This window comes from Mus pahari, chromosome 20 (genome assembly GCF_900095145.1).
Source record: "Mus pahari chromosome 20, PAHARI_EIJ_v1.1, whole genome shotgun sequence".
NCBI classification, from domain to species: domain Eukaryota; kingdom Metazoa; phylum Chordata; class Mammalia; order Rodentia; family Muridae; genus Mus; species Mus pahari.
The window spans coordinates 30,387,646-30,400,148 of NC_034609.1; the positions used below are offsets into that span (position 1 = coordinate 30,387,646).

At 41.9% G+C, this 12,503-nt stretch overlaps 1 protein-coding gene across 2 annotated transcripts in view; it reads left to right on the top strand.

Annotated features, from left to right (window-relative positions):
* Sntb2 (syntrophin beta 2) overlaps nucleotides 1-12,503 on the top strand; it is an 81,507-nt gene that overhangs the window by 53,026 nt on the left and 15,978 nt on the right. For both annotated transcript variants that reach the window (XM_021220173.1, XM_021220172.2), the window contains exons 3-4: nucleotides 4,768-4,978; nucleotides 10,496-10,638. In XM_021220173.1, the coding sequence (XP_021075832.1) occupies nucleotides 4,768-4,978; nucleotides 10,496-10,638 (354 nt within the window). The remainder of the gene's footprint in view (nucleotides 1-4,767; nucleotides 4,979-10,495; nucleotides 10,639-12,503) is intronic.

The following is a 12,503-nucleotide window of genomic DNA, read 5'->3' on the forward strand; positions in this document are numbered from 1 at the left end:
AAACCCTGTCTCAAAAAAAAAAAAAAAAAAAAAAAAAAAACCAAGGGGGGGGAAAAAAGTATGACTATGTCGCTTTTTTCAGTTAGGGCTTCTATAAAACAGACTCTTCTGGATCCTAGACTCAGTTCTGCTTGTGAGTTTATTGTTTTCTTTTTTGTTTGTTTGTTTTTTGTTTCGTTTGAAACAGGTTGCTCTGTGTAACCTTGGCTGTCTTAGAACTAGCTCTATAGAGAGCATTCTGGTCTAGAACTCACCTGCTTCTGCCTTCCAAGAGCTGGGATTAAAGGCTTGCACTACCAATGCCTGGCCAAAGATAACTCACCTATTTGAAATTTTTTTTTCTTTTTTACAAGTCAGTATTTCTTACGAGGCATGGTGGCGCATGCATACCAATCCCAGCACTCAGTAGGCAGAAGCAGGCTGATTTCTGAGTTTGAGGCCAGCCTGGTCTACAGAGGGAGTTCCAGGACAGCCACAGCTACACAGACACCCTGTTTTGAAAACAAAATAGTATTTCCTTTTTTATAATGTATTTTTATTTTTTTATGCACTAGTGTTTTTTTTCTGCATGTATGTCTGTGTGAGGGTATCAAATCTTGATGTTACAGAAGGTATGTGGTTGCTGGGAATTGAACCCAGGTCCTTTGGAAGAACAATCAGTGCTCTTAACTGCTGAGCCATCTCTCCAGCTCCTCTTAGTGTTTCTTTAATTAACTTGCCCACACTCCCTTCCCAAGAAGCTCAAGATTTCTTTCTTTCTTTTTTTTCCGTAAGTGTGGATGACCCTGTCTCCAAACAACCCCCTGCCCATTCATCATCTGAGCTCTCTGCATAGTGTCCACCGCTGATCAGTCAGGCACAGGCTTCTGTTATAGCAGATCTATGTTCGCTCTTCCCATTATTTATAATCACACTAAAGAACCAACCCGAGAGACTGTCTTGGGGCTGTATATGGTGTAAAGGATTTTTGTTGTCTTTTTTTTTTTTTTCCAGAAAGTAATCATTTTGTGCACAGAGAAGGATGAACTGATTTCTATCTTTAGTGCTAAGTAGGTCAGTAGGAGGAGTGAGGGAAAAGTCTTGCCTGTTTCTTGCCAGTGAACTTTAGCATATGTCTAAAGAATGTTAGGCTGGCCTCAGTAACAGAGCAGTGGGGTGGAAATAAGTAAGCCCTTCCAGGAATGCTCGGCCCAGAGACGTACAGTCTGAAGTAAGAGTTGCTTCTCCTGATCAGCAACTCTGGGAATGAGGAGACTTGGATTCTTTTTGCTAGGATGAGGTCACGGCAGTCACTGGCCACTGAGTGTGGGGGATTCCGTTTGTTTGAGACAGTCTCACACTGTATCCTAAGCTGTCCTACAGTTTGCTGTATAACCCAGACTAGCCTCAAATCTCTGGCAGTGTTGCCTTAGCTGCCCAAGGTAAGGCTCCAACCATACCAGACTAGGTGCTTTATGGTTTGGGGGTGACTTTTTGTCTGTTTGGATTTTGCTTTGTTTTGTTTTGTTTTTGTTTTTTACAGTGGTGGGAATTGAACCTTGGGGTCAAACACTCACTGAGGTTTTCCGTTTTGGTGTTGTAACTCACTAAGTCGCTGAGGCCGGCGTAGAGTTCACAGTCCTGCCCCTCTCGCAGTGCATACTTTTGAGTCTCACTTTCTGAGACAACCTTACCACCAGTTCCCTGCACATTTAGGGATTGTAAGTAGACTGACTGGGGTTTGACTTTCCCTCTTGTTTTAGTTCAGGATTCTATTGTTGTGATAAAAACACCATTGCAAAAACCAAAACCAAAACAGTTTGGGAAGGAAAGGCTCTATGCTGTTTTAGACCTTTCAGATCATTTTCCATCACTGAGGTCACTCAGGGCAGGAACTGAAGCAGACACCATGGAGGAATGCAGCTTACTGGCTTGCTCCCTAAAGCTTGCTCAGCCTGCTTTCTTTTTTTTTTTTTTTTTTTAAATGGATTGGTTTTCTTTCTTTCTTTCTTTCTTTCTTTCTTTCTTTCTTTCTTTTTTTTTTTTTTNNAAGATTTATTTATTTATTATATGTAAGTACACTGTAGCTGTCTTCAGACACTCCAGAAGAGGGCATCCAATTTCATTGCAGATGGTTGTGAGCCACCATGTGGTTGCTGGGATTTGAACTCTGGACCTCCGGAAGAGCGGTCGGTGCTCTAACCCACTGAGCCATCTCTCCAGCCCTCAGCCTGCTTTCTTATGCAACTCAAGACCACCTGCCTAGGATGTAGCAGTGCCCAGAGTGGGCTGGACCCTCCCATGTCAATCGTCTACCAAGAAAATGCCCATAGATACTTGCCTATGGAGGTATTTTCTCAATTGGGGTTCCTTCTTAGCAGATGAACCTATTATGTGTCAGGATGATTAAACTGACTAAAAAACCATTTTTCTAAATCCCTTGGCTCTTTTCCAGCTTCCCAATTTTTGTTGTAGTGAGCTCTCTGAGCTTATTGAATTATTCTTTAAATTTTTAAATGAACTTATGTGAGTTCAAACATGCCACAATATATGTGTAGAAGTCAAGACGGCAACTTGCAGGCGTCTGTCTGTTTTCCACCAGGTGGGTTCTGCAGACCAAAGTCAGCCATTTGGGCTTAGCAGCCAATGCCCTCACCTGCTAAGCCGTTTCACCGTCTCACCGTCCCTAGGTTTAGTTTTTGCAAAGCTTCCTTAGGGGAGGTACTAGATTTATAAACGATCTTACCACAGGGAATCAGCTTGGTAAGTGTCCCCAAACATGTGAAGACTTCTACTGTAGTCCTACGTTGCTTCTACTACCACAGAAATGTCTTTTAGCAGCAATGACACCTTTTGTGACCTATAACTGTGTTCTATCAATTCTTCATTTTCTGCCTTCCCTGTTAGACTGTAGACTCAATTAGGGTAGAGACTGGATTTTTTTTCTTTTTTTGTTTATGTTCATATCACTGTATCTACAACATTAGCATAGTATCTGCCATTTAGTAGAGGGTCAGTTAATATGTATTTAAAGAAGGATAGACTGGAAGCCAGAGAGGTGGCTCAAGTTTTGAGAGTAATTGTTCTTCTCTTAGAGGACCCAACTTCAGTTCCCAGCACATGCTTGTAACTTCAGTTCCAGAGCATCTGATACCCTCTTCTGGTATCCCTGAGTATCCACAAACACCATAAATATAAATATAAATGAAATAAATCTTAGAAGAAAGGATAGACTAAGCAGAATTTGATGAGAATAAATATTTGCCATATAAAATAACAACTTGAAATACTTGGAGCTAGACATTGTGGTCCAGATATGTCCTACCAGCTTTCAGGGGGATTGTCATGAATCCCAGGCCAGGCAGGGCTACGTAGTGAGATCTTCTCTTAAGTAAATACAAATTAGGGCCAGCTAGATGGCTCAGCGGGTAGGGCTGCCTATCACCAAGCCTGACAACCTCAGTTTGATCCCTAGGGCTCATACGGTGGAAGGAGAAAAATGATTCCTCCATACTCAATACTGACACACTCACACTCACACTCACACTCGCTCGCTCTCTCTCTCTCTCTCTCTCTCTCTCTCACACACACACACACACACACACACACACATACACACTCTGTAATTAATTAAACAACAACCCCACCCCAATTTTTAATACAAGATGAAAATGTAAAAACCAAAATAAATAAAAATAAACTAGCAAGCTGTCTGGGCTTGTAAAATACTTGATGTATAACCCTAATGACCTGAGCTTGAGTCCCCAGTCCCACCGAGGAACTAGAAGAATAGGGATGCTTAAATGCATGTTAGCCCTGGAGGCCACCCTTGGAACTGTTGATCTATCATTGGCTGAAACCAAGTGTAATAATAGTAGTGTACATGTCTTTAATTCCAGTACTGAGGGGGCAGAAAAAGGGGCATCTCCGTGAGTGAGACCAGCTAGGTCTACACAGCAAGTTTCAGACCAGCCAGGACTGCACAGTGAGACCCTGTCTCTGAAAATAAATAAATAAATAACATCACAAATATTCATAAAGAATAATACTCATAAAAAGTAATATTCTTCTGCTATTATCCCATTATTTCAAATAATAATGCATTGTCAGGCCAGAATTACCTAATTAAAAAATTTATATATGTGTTTCTCTATGTGTCTGTCGACATAAATGTAGGTAACCACAGAGACATCGGATCTCCTGAAGCTGAAGTTATAGGCAGTTGTTGTTGTTGTTGTTGTTTGAACCACCTCATTGGGTGCTGATATTCAAACCACTTGGAAGAGCAACAAGTGCTCTTTAACCAGTGAGCAATCTCTCCAGATCCTAATTATTTATTTGTTTGTTTACTTATTTACATATGTGTATTTATTGGCTTTTCAAGACAGCATTTCTCTGTGTAACCCTGGCTATCCTGAAATTCACTCTGTAGACCAGGCTGGCCTCTGCCTCCCAAGTGCTAGGATTAAAGGAGTGTGCCCGGTGTTCCTATTATTTTTAAAATATCAGTTCTCTCTTTTTTTAAAGATTTATTTATTTATATGTAAGTACACTGTAGCTGTCTTCAGACACTCCAGAAGAGGGCGTCAGATCTTGTTAGGGATGGTTATGAGCCACCATGTGGTTGCTGGGATTTGTTTGTGGTTTTCTCTGAGATTGGACTTTGGGGAATTAAAATGTCTCTATCAGAAAAACCATATTAGACTAGGTTTGCAGTTAGAATGTTAACTGTGGTTAATGTGATGACTTCAAGCCTAGCTCATTGTTCTCTTCTCTCTCCCCATACAGATTGATAGAGCTACATTCTCCTGACAGCAGGAACACCTTGATCTTACGCTGCAAGGATACGGCCACAGCACACTCCTGGTTCGTAGCTATCCACACCAACATAATGGCTCTCCTCCCACAGGTACTGGCTGAGCTCAATGCCATGCTTGGTGCAACCAGTACAGCAGGAGGCAGCAAGGAAGTGAAGCATATTGCCTGGCTGGCAGAGCAGGTAGGTGGGAGGCAGCCCAAGGTTACTTATCCCCACTCAGAGTTAAAGTACTCCTGTATGGCATATAGCTGCACTATTCTATACTATTTCTAGATATGCCTATCTACATAATCTCCCTCCCTCTCTCCCTCTCTCTTTCCCTCTCTCTATTCCTCGTGGTATGTGTGTGTGTGTGTGTGTGTGTGTGTGTGTGTGTGTGTGTGTGTGTGTGTTTGAGACAGGGCTGGCCTTGAACTCACAGAGAACTGCCTGTCTGCTTCTCCAGTGCTGGGATTAAAGGCATGTGCCACTATGCCTGTCTACAGATAAACATACAGATTATGTATCACTCGGTTCCTGGATATTCACATGGCAGTGCTTCTGTTTATCTTTTGTTTTCCCCACTCACTTCCTTTCTATTATTTAACTACTGGTTTCTAGTCATCATCCCTAGCAGCAGAATTAACCTTGATATATCATCGAACTATAATGAAAAGAAGTTTCTTGTTACCATTTCTCCTTCTAAGCAGCATGGGATGTCTTTGTGATTTAGGATTAGGGTTAAGGGACTGGAGGAGTCTCAGTTGTTAAGAATGTTTTCTGTACAATCATGAAGACCAGATTCAGATACCAGCACGCACATAACAAGCTGAGCATTGTACAAAACCCTGTAACTCCTGTTCCAAGAAATTTTAACTCCCTTTCCTGGGCTCCATGTGCCATCTACACACACACACACACACACACACACACACACACACACACGGAATAAATAAATCTTTAAATGGAAGTCTGGGTCCGTGTTAATAGAGCATAGCAGCATACGTTGGCCCTGCTGTAATAGCAAGCATCCAGTCTCAGACATCATGGGAGTAGCATCCAGTCTCAGACATCATGGGGGTAGCATCCAGTCTCAGACATCATGGGGGTAGCATCCAGTCTCAGACATCATGGGAGTAGCATCCAGTCTCAGACATCATGGGAGTAAATTTTAGTAAAATTTAGAAAAACGTGTTGAAGGGTAGGTTTGATCCAGAGGTCATAGTTCTCTACTCTTTCTATAGAGTACTGGCAGTGTTCTTAGGGGCAACAGTCTCTTATTTATATTCCTGCACTAGAAGAACTTAAAATATATACAATATAAAGTTGGAGATATAACTCCACAGTAGTGCACTTGTCTGATACATACAAGGCCCTAGGTTTAATCTCCAATGCCAGAGGGAAAAATATACAAAATATTTTAGAAGGCATTAAACAAGATTCAGTTTAGTTCATAACTGAAAAATGAAAAGCATCAGGAAAGCCTAAGTGGGTGCTGGAGAGCATAGCTCTTAGAGCCCAGGTTCAGACAATAGAGGGAAGTGCAACATATAACATGCAAGTACATCCCTCACTGTCAGCTAGGAAGTGCACATATAACATGCAAGTACATCCCTCACTGTCAGCTGGGAAGTGCACATATAACATGCAACTACATCCCTCACCGTCAGCTGGGAAGTGCACATATAACATGCAAGTACATCCCTCACTGTCAGCTGGGAAGTGCACATATAACATGCAAGTACATCCGTCACTGTCAGCTGGGAAGTGCACATATAACATGCAAATACATCCCTCACTGTCAGCTGGGAAGTGCACATATAACATGCAAGTAAATCCCTCACAGTCAGACTGGGCAGGGGTTCAGAACCTGAGCTCAGGGTTCAGAGAGTGGTCAAGTGCTACCCCTGGTGTTTTGTCTCTAAATCCTGGTGCGACTTTAGATGCTGGCAGTCCTCTTCCTCCTTCTTCTTCCTCTCTCTCTCTCTCTCTCTCTCTCTCTCTCTCTCTCTCTCTCTCTCTCTCTCTCTCTCTCTCTCTCTCTCTCTCTCTCTGTCTCTGTCTCTCTGTCTCTGTCTCTCTCTTTCTTTTTTTGTTTTGTTTTGTTTGACTTTTCAAGACAGGATTTCTCAGAGTAAGTAGTCCTGGCTGTCCTGGACTTACTTTGTAGACCAGGCTGGCATTGAACTCACAGAGATCGCCTACCTCCCAGGTGCTGGGACTAAAGGCATGCGCCACCTTACCCGGCTTTTTTCTTTTCCCTTTTAAACTTCTGAACTTTTCAAAAACTCTATTTATTGTGTGGGTATGCGTGTCATACCTACACAGTATGCATGTCATGGCGGTCAGAGGACAACTTGAAGACATTCCTCTCTTCCCTCATGTGAGCTTCTGGGGTCTCACCCCCAGCATTGTATAATCTGGGCATATCTGTAAACCCATACAGATACTTTATACATATCAGGAGATGTATAGACAGGAAAATTAGGACATTTAAGACCTTTTTAGCCGGGCTTGGTGGCGCATGCCTTTAATCCCAGCACTTGGGAGGCAGAGGCAGGCGGATTTCTGAGTTTGAGGCCAACCTGGTCTACAAAGTGAGTTCCAAGACAGCTGGGGAGAGAAACCCTGTCTCAAGTAAAAAAACAAAAACAAAAAAACAAAAAGAAAAAGACCTTTGCTACTTAGGGAGTTTGAGGACAAGCTGGCTCCAAGAGACCCTGCCTCTAAAAAGATAAAAAAATCTAAAATTGCCAAAAAAGCAACACTTCCAATGCTTTTTTTAAAAAAATATGTGAGTATTTTGCATGTATATATGTGTGCCTGGTGCCTAAGGAGGTCAGAAGAATATGTTAAATATGTTAAATCCCCCGAAACTGGAATTATACAGACCGAGTTGCCATGTGGACACTAGGAACTAAACACAGGCCTTTTGCATTGCACTGGGCGCTCTAACCACTGCACCATCTCTGCAGCCCCAAGAACCAACACTTGTAACAGACTGTAAATGAAACAAAATGTCTTCTCCCTAACTCCCTTCTCCTTCTCTCTCTGGAAATTGAAATTACTTACTGATATTAAGGGCCTAAAGTATCTTCTTTGGGAAAAAACACAATTAATGTATATAATCTGATATAGCCTTCAAATTTTCTCCTATAATTTGGTGGAAATTTTCATGTTTAAAAGTAAGATTATTGGAGTCAGGATGTACTCAGTTGGTGGAGTGTTTGCTTAGCTTTGGGTTTGAACTCCAACATTATGAAAACTTAGCATGATGATGGCTGTCTATAACCCTGGAGGTAGAATTGGGATTACAAATTCAAAGTCATCCTCAACTACATAGCTAAGTGTGAGGCCAGTCTGGGCTACTTTAGACCATAGGTAGAGGAAATTAATCCTATCATTGTCATTTTAACTCTTTGGGAAGATAAATTGGTGTTGTCTTCCCTATTGGGATATGAATATTATCCATAAACAGTCTTGGGTCACAGGGTTAGTACTGGAAATCTAGAAATTGCTTTAGAAGCTTTATGATCCAGAAAGTAAGAATCTCCTTTTTGAAAGACAGGGGCCATCTTAAGGGAATCTACCTTTGTGGGTCTTGGAGATTGAACTGTAGGGCTGAAACAGGCACCTCTTCCTGCTGAGCCATCTTCCAGGCCCTCACTGTTTGTTTTGTAGAGGAAGGATTTCTATAGCTCTAGGTCTTGAACTTTCTGAGTAGCCCAAAATGACCTTGAATAGCTGATGTAATCCTCCTGCCATCACTTTTCAACTGCTGGCTGAGCTTATAGACATGGCCCAGTAAGCCTAATAACTGGTATTCTTATACCAGCCTGCAGCTAGTCAGAGATGAGGATCTTAGAAAACTAGAGTGCATTGGTCTTCTCACCGGCTAGACTTCATCTCTCCTTTGGAATCAGCTTTGGCTAAGAGAAAAGAAACCCAGAGGTGTATGGTGGTACATGCCTTTAATCCCAGCACTCAGAAGGCAGAAATAGGGAGATCTCTGTGAACTCAAGGCCAGCCAGAACTACAAAGTGAGACCCTATCTCAGAAGAATCAGAGGCCCTGAGTTAAATGTTTTTAGTACATGTGAGGTGATGTGGTTCATGAGAGGCTGAGGCCCGCCTAGCCTACCTGGTGAGTTCCAGGGCTACATAGAGAGACCCTACCCTGACTCAAACAAAACCAAACCAAAGTTACAACTCAGAATCAAATGGTTTAGGCTTTTTCAGATTTGAGGTGTGTGTTTAAAATATTCTGCCACAACTAAATTACTTGCAGTAATTTAGTTTTTTTAAAAAAAGTGTTATGATGTTTTTGCCTACATGCATGTCTTTGTACCACCTGAATAACTAGTGCCAACAAAGGTTAGAAGGAGGACAATTTTTAATCCTGTGGAACTGGAGTTACAAGACAGTTGTGAGCTGCCACAATAAAACTCAGGGCCTCTAGAAGCGTGGCCAGTGCTCGTAACCACTAGACCATCTCTCCAGTCCCCTTCAAAAGTCTTAAAGAAAGTAAAAAACAACAACAAAATTGACAGCTTTCAAGAGGCAAGTGGTTCACCAACTTGAGTTCTCCTGGAGGAATCTGAGGGTGAGGCTTTTGATGATGACGGCTTTTCTTGATTTTCTAGAACAGTCTTTTCTGTCTTGACCCTGGGTCCTTGATGCGTGAATTAGTAGGTGGCTGTCTTCCTAGATAACGGAGTTTTATGCAGATAAACATGTGTCTATTGGAAGCCAAAGCCTGTACTTCTTAAATACAGTGGAGAACTCTTGCTTTTGTGTTTTCTAGAACACAGTGTAGCTCTGGGGATATAGTTCAACAGTGTAGCTATTGCCTAGAATGAGGTGCCATGTTCAAATCAGAATGTGGGAAAGACAATCTCCATCATGGCCGTCCTTTACTTATTATTGTATGTGTGTTTGATGTGTGTGTGAGCCCCATGAAGGCGTGGAGAGGTCAGAGGAAAAGTTTTGCGAGTCAGTTTTTTTGGTCTACTATGGGCTCCAAGGGTCAAAATCAGGTTTATATAACGAGCACTATTTAAGTGATGAACCATCTCATTGATCATGGTCAACATTTAAAAGAAATAGATTATAATTTTCTATGACATACAGACTGTGTTATTTTGGAATGTCTTCTAAGATATTTAAAATATTAATATACATTTTGTGTGTTAGCTGACAATATACAATGTGGTTTTTTAACTCTAAGTTGGATCTTTTTGTTTCTTGAGGCAATGTCTCACTATATAACTCTATTTTTTTTTTTTTTTTATGTGGATCATCTGACTTTTATTTTTTTTACCACTTTTTTTTTTTTTTTTTTTTTTTTTTTTTTTTTTTTTTTTTTTTTTTTTTTTTTTTTTTTTTTGAGACAGGGTTTCTCTGTATAGCCCTGGCTGTCCTGGAACTCACTTTGTAGACCAGGCTGGCCTCGAACTCAGAAATCCACCTGCCTCTACCTCCCAAGTGCTGGGATTAAAGGCGTGTGCCACCACCGCCCGGCTGGAGTGAGCTTTTCAAACACCACTTCATGCCTCCTGACTTGTGGAAGAAACCTCATAGGGATGATCTTATATCTCACGTCGGTTGGGGGCGGGGAGAAGCAAAGGCCCCCAGTGTTAGGCCAGCGCCCAGGTCACTTCTGCAAGAAACTTATTGTTGTTATAGTTAGCTCTGATTCTGTATCTCACCTCTGTAACAGGCAAAACTGGATGGTGGAAGACAGCAGTGGAGGCCTGTTCTCATGGCTGTGACTGAGAAGGATTTGCTACTTTATGACTGTATGCCTTGGACAAGAGATGCTTGGGCATCACCGTGTCATAGCTACCCGCTTGTTGCCACAAGGTAAGACAAAAGCAAAAAATACTCTGAGTCCATGAAGAGTAAAGTGAATGTTGCTGCCTTTAATGCCTAAGATAGCACTGGAGAAGCTGGTGTAGACAATGGTTTTCCCCAACTTACTGGATAAATTGTTTCAGTTACTCGTGGTGTGTGTGTGTGTGTGTGTGTGTGTGTGTGTGCTTTTTAAATTACTGAATGCTTGCTTAGTCATGAAGATAATAAGGGGCTTGGGTGGCTTTGGTTTGCTTTTTATTATTGACTGTGACTAAAAACCTCTGAAATTGCAGTAGCCTTTTGAGTAAGTGATAAAATCATTTAAACCAGAATGTGGTACAGTGGATAAACCGCTCAACTCAGCCAAAATGTCCTTGCAGCAAAGGAGCACATAGAAATGAGCATGGCTCCCAGCACTTGGGAGGCAGAGACAGGCGGATTTCTGAGTTTGAGGCCAGCCTGGTCTACAAAGTTAGCCAAGGCTACACAGAGAAACCCTGTCTCGAAAACCAAAAAAAAAAAAAAAAAAAAAAGACCTGACTGACTCAGAAATGAGCATGGCTTTGCCCTGGAGCTGCAGAATCTTCCCCACGTCCCAGATGTAGGGAGTGGGAGGAGAACAACTGGGAAGTGTACGTTTGGGATGTCTTAAGAGATAGCAGCCACAACTACAAGCACATCCAGAGTTTACTTGGTTGTTAAAGAGTCAGCTGTTAGGTCGGGCATGGTGGCGCACCCCTTTATTCCCAGCACTTGGGAGGCAGAGGCAGGTGGATTTCTGAGTTCGAGGCCAGCCTGGTCTACAGAGTGAGTTCCAGGACAGCCAGGGCTACACAGAGAAACCCTGTCTCACAAGAGTCAGCTGTTGGTGTAAATGTGCATTCAGGAATCATTCTGAGTTTTTCTCAGTGCAGTAAACCAGAGTCTATAAGAAGTCTATTTAAAAAAAAAAAAAAAGAAGTCTATTCAATACTGAGCACGAAGCTATCATTTGTCCTAGACAGAAAGAACAAGTGGATGATAGTCTGGTTTCATTAAAGTGGGTGATGGCTACTCAGAGAAAGTACTTGGTACTGAGAGAGGGAAGGGATAGATCCATCACCTGTGCCCCATAGAGAGCACTACATGTTTCCTGCTTTGAACATCATCATCATCATAAATTTATTATTATTATTATTATTTTGTGATAGGCTTTCACTGTGTAGCCCTAGCTGGCCTAAAACTCAGTATGTGGCCTGGGTAGCCATGAACGCATAGAGATCCACCTGCCTCTGCCTTCCAAGTACCGAGAGTCAAGATGTATTCTCAGTGTGAGACATGGTATCAATCTTTTCATGAAAATAGAGTTTAAAATTGTTAGTAGCTTTCCTAGTTTCTCTCATTCAGAGCTGGAGCTCCTCAGCCACCAAATAGAGCTACAGCATCTCCTGGCCTTCCAAGCTAAGATGGTGTAGTCACCTTAATTCCTCCCTACCTAGAGAGTAGAAGCATCTTACAGAAGACTGGGTTTAAGCATTGGTTTCCATGCCCTCACTGAAATAAAGCTCTCTTGACATCAAAAACTATGGCATCATCTTAGAACGTCCCACTGTGCTTAATTCCAGTGCTCCTCACAAAGCCTGAGCTTGGGTGGTGGTACACAAAACCACACACACACACACAAAACCCGATGCTTCAAACTTCAAGATCAAGTAATGTTAAAGTGGTATAAATTAACAGGAGCTACATATTTAAATTCTTAGGAATCAACTCTCTCTCTCTCTCTCTCTCTCTCTCTGTGTGTGTGTGTGTGTATGTTTATCTCAATACATGACATTTTTGGCCAGTGAGGAATTAAGTAATGCCTGGACGTGTTGAAGGGTTGAAGGGAATTT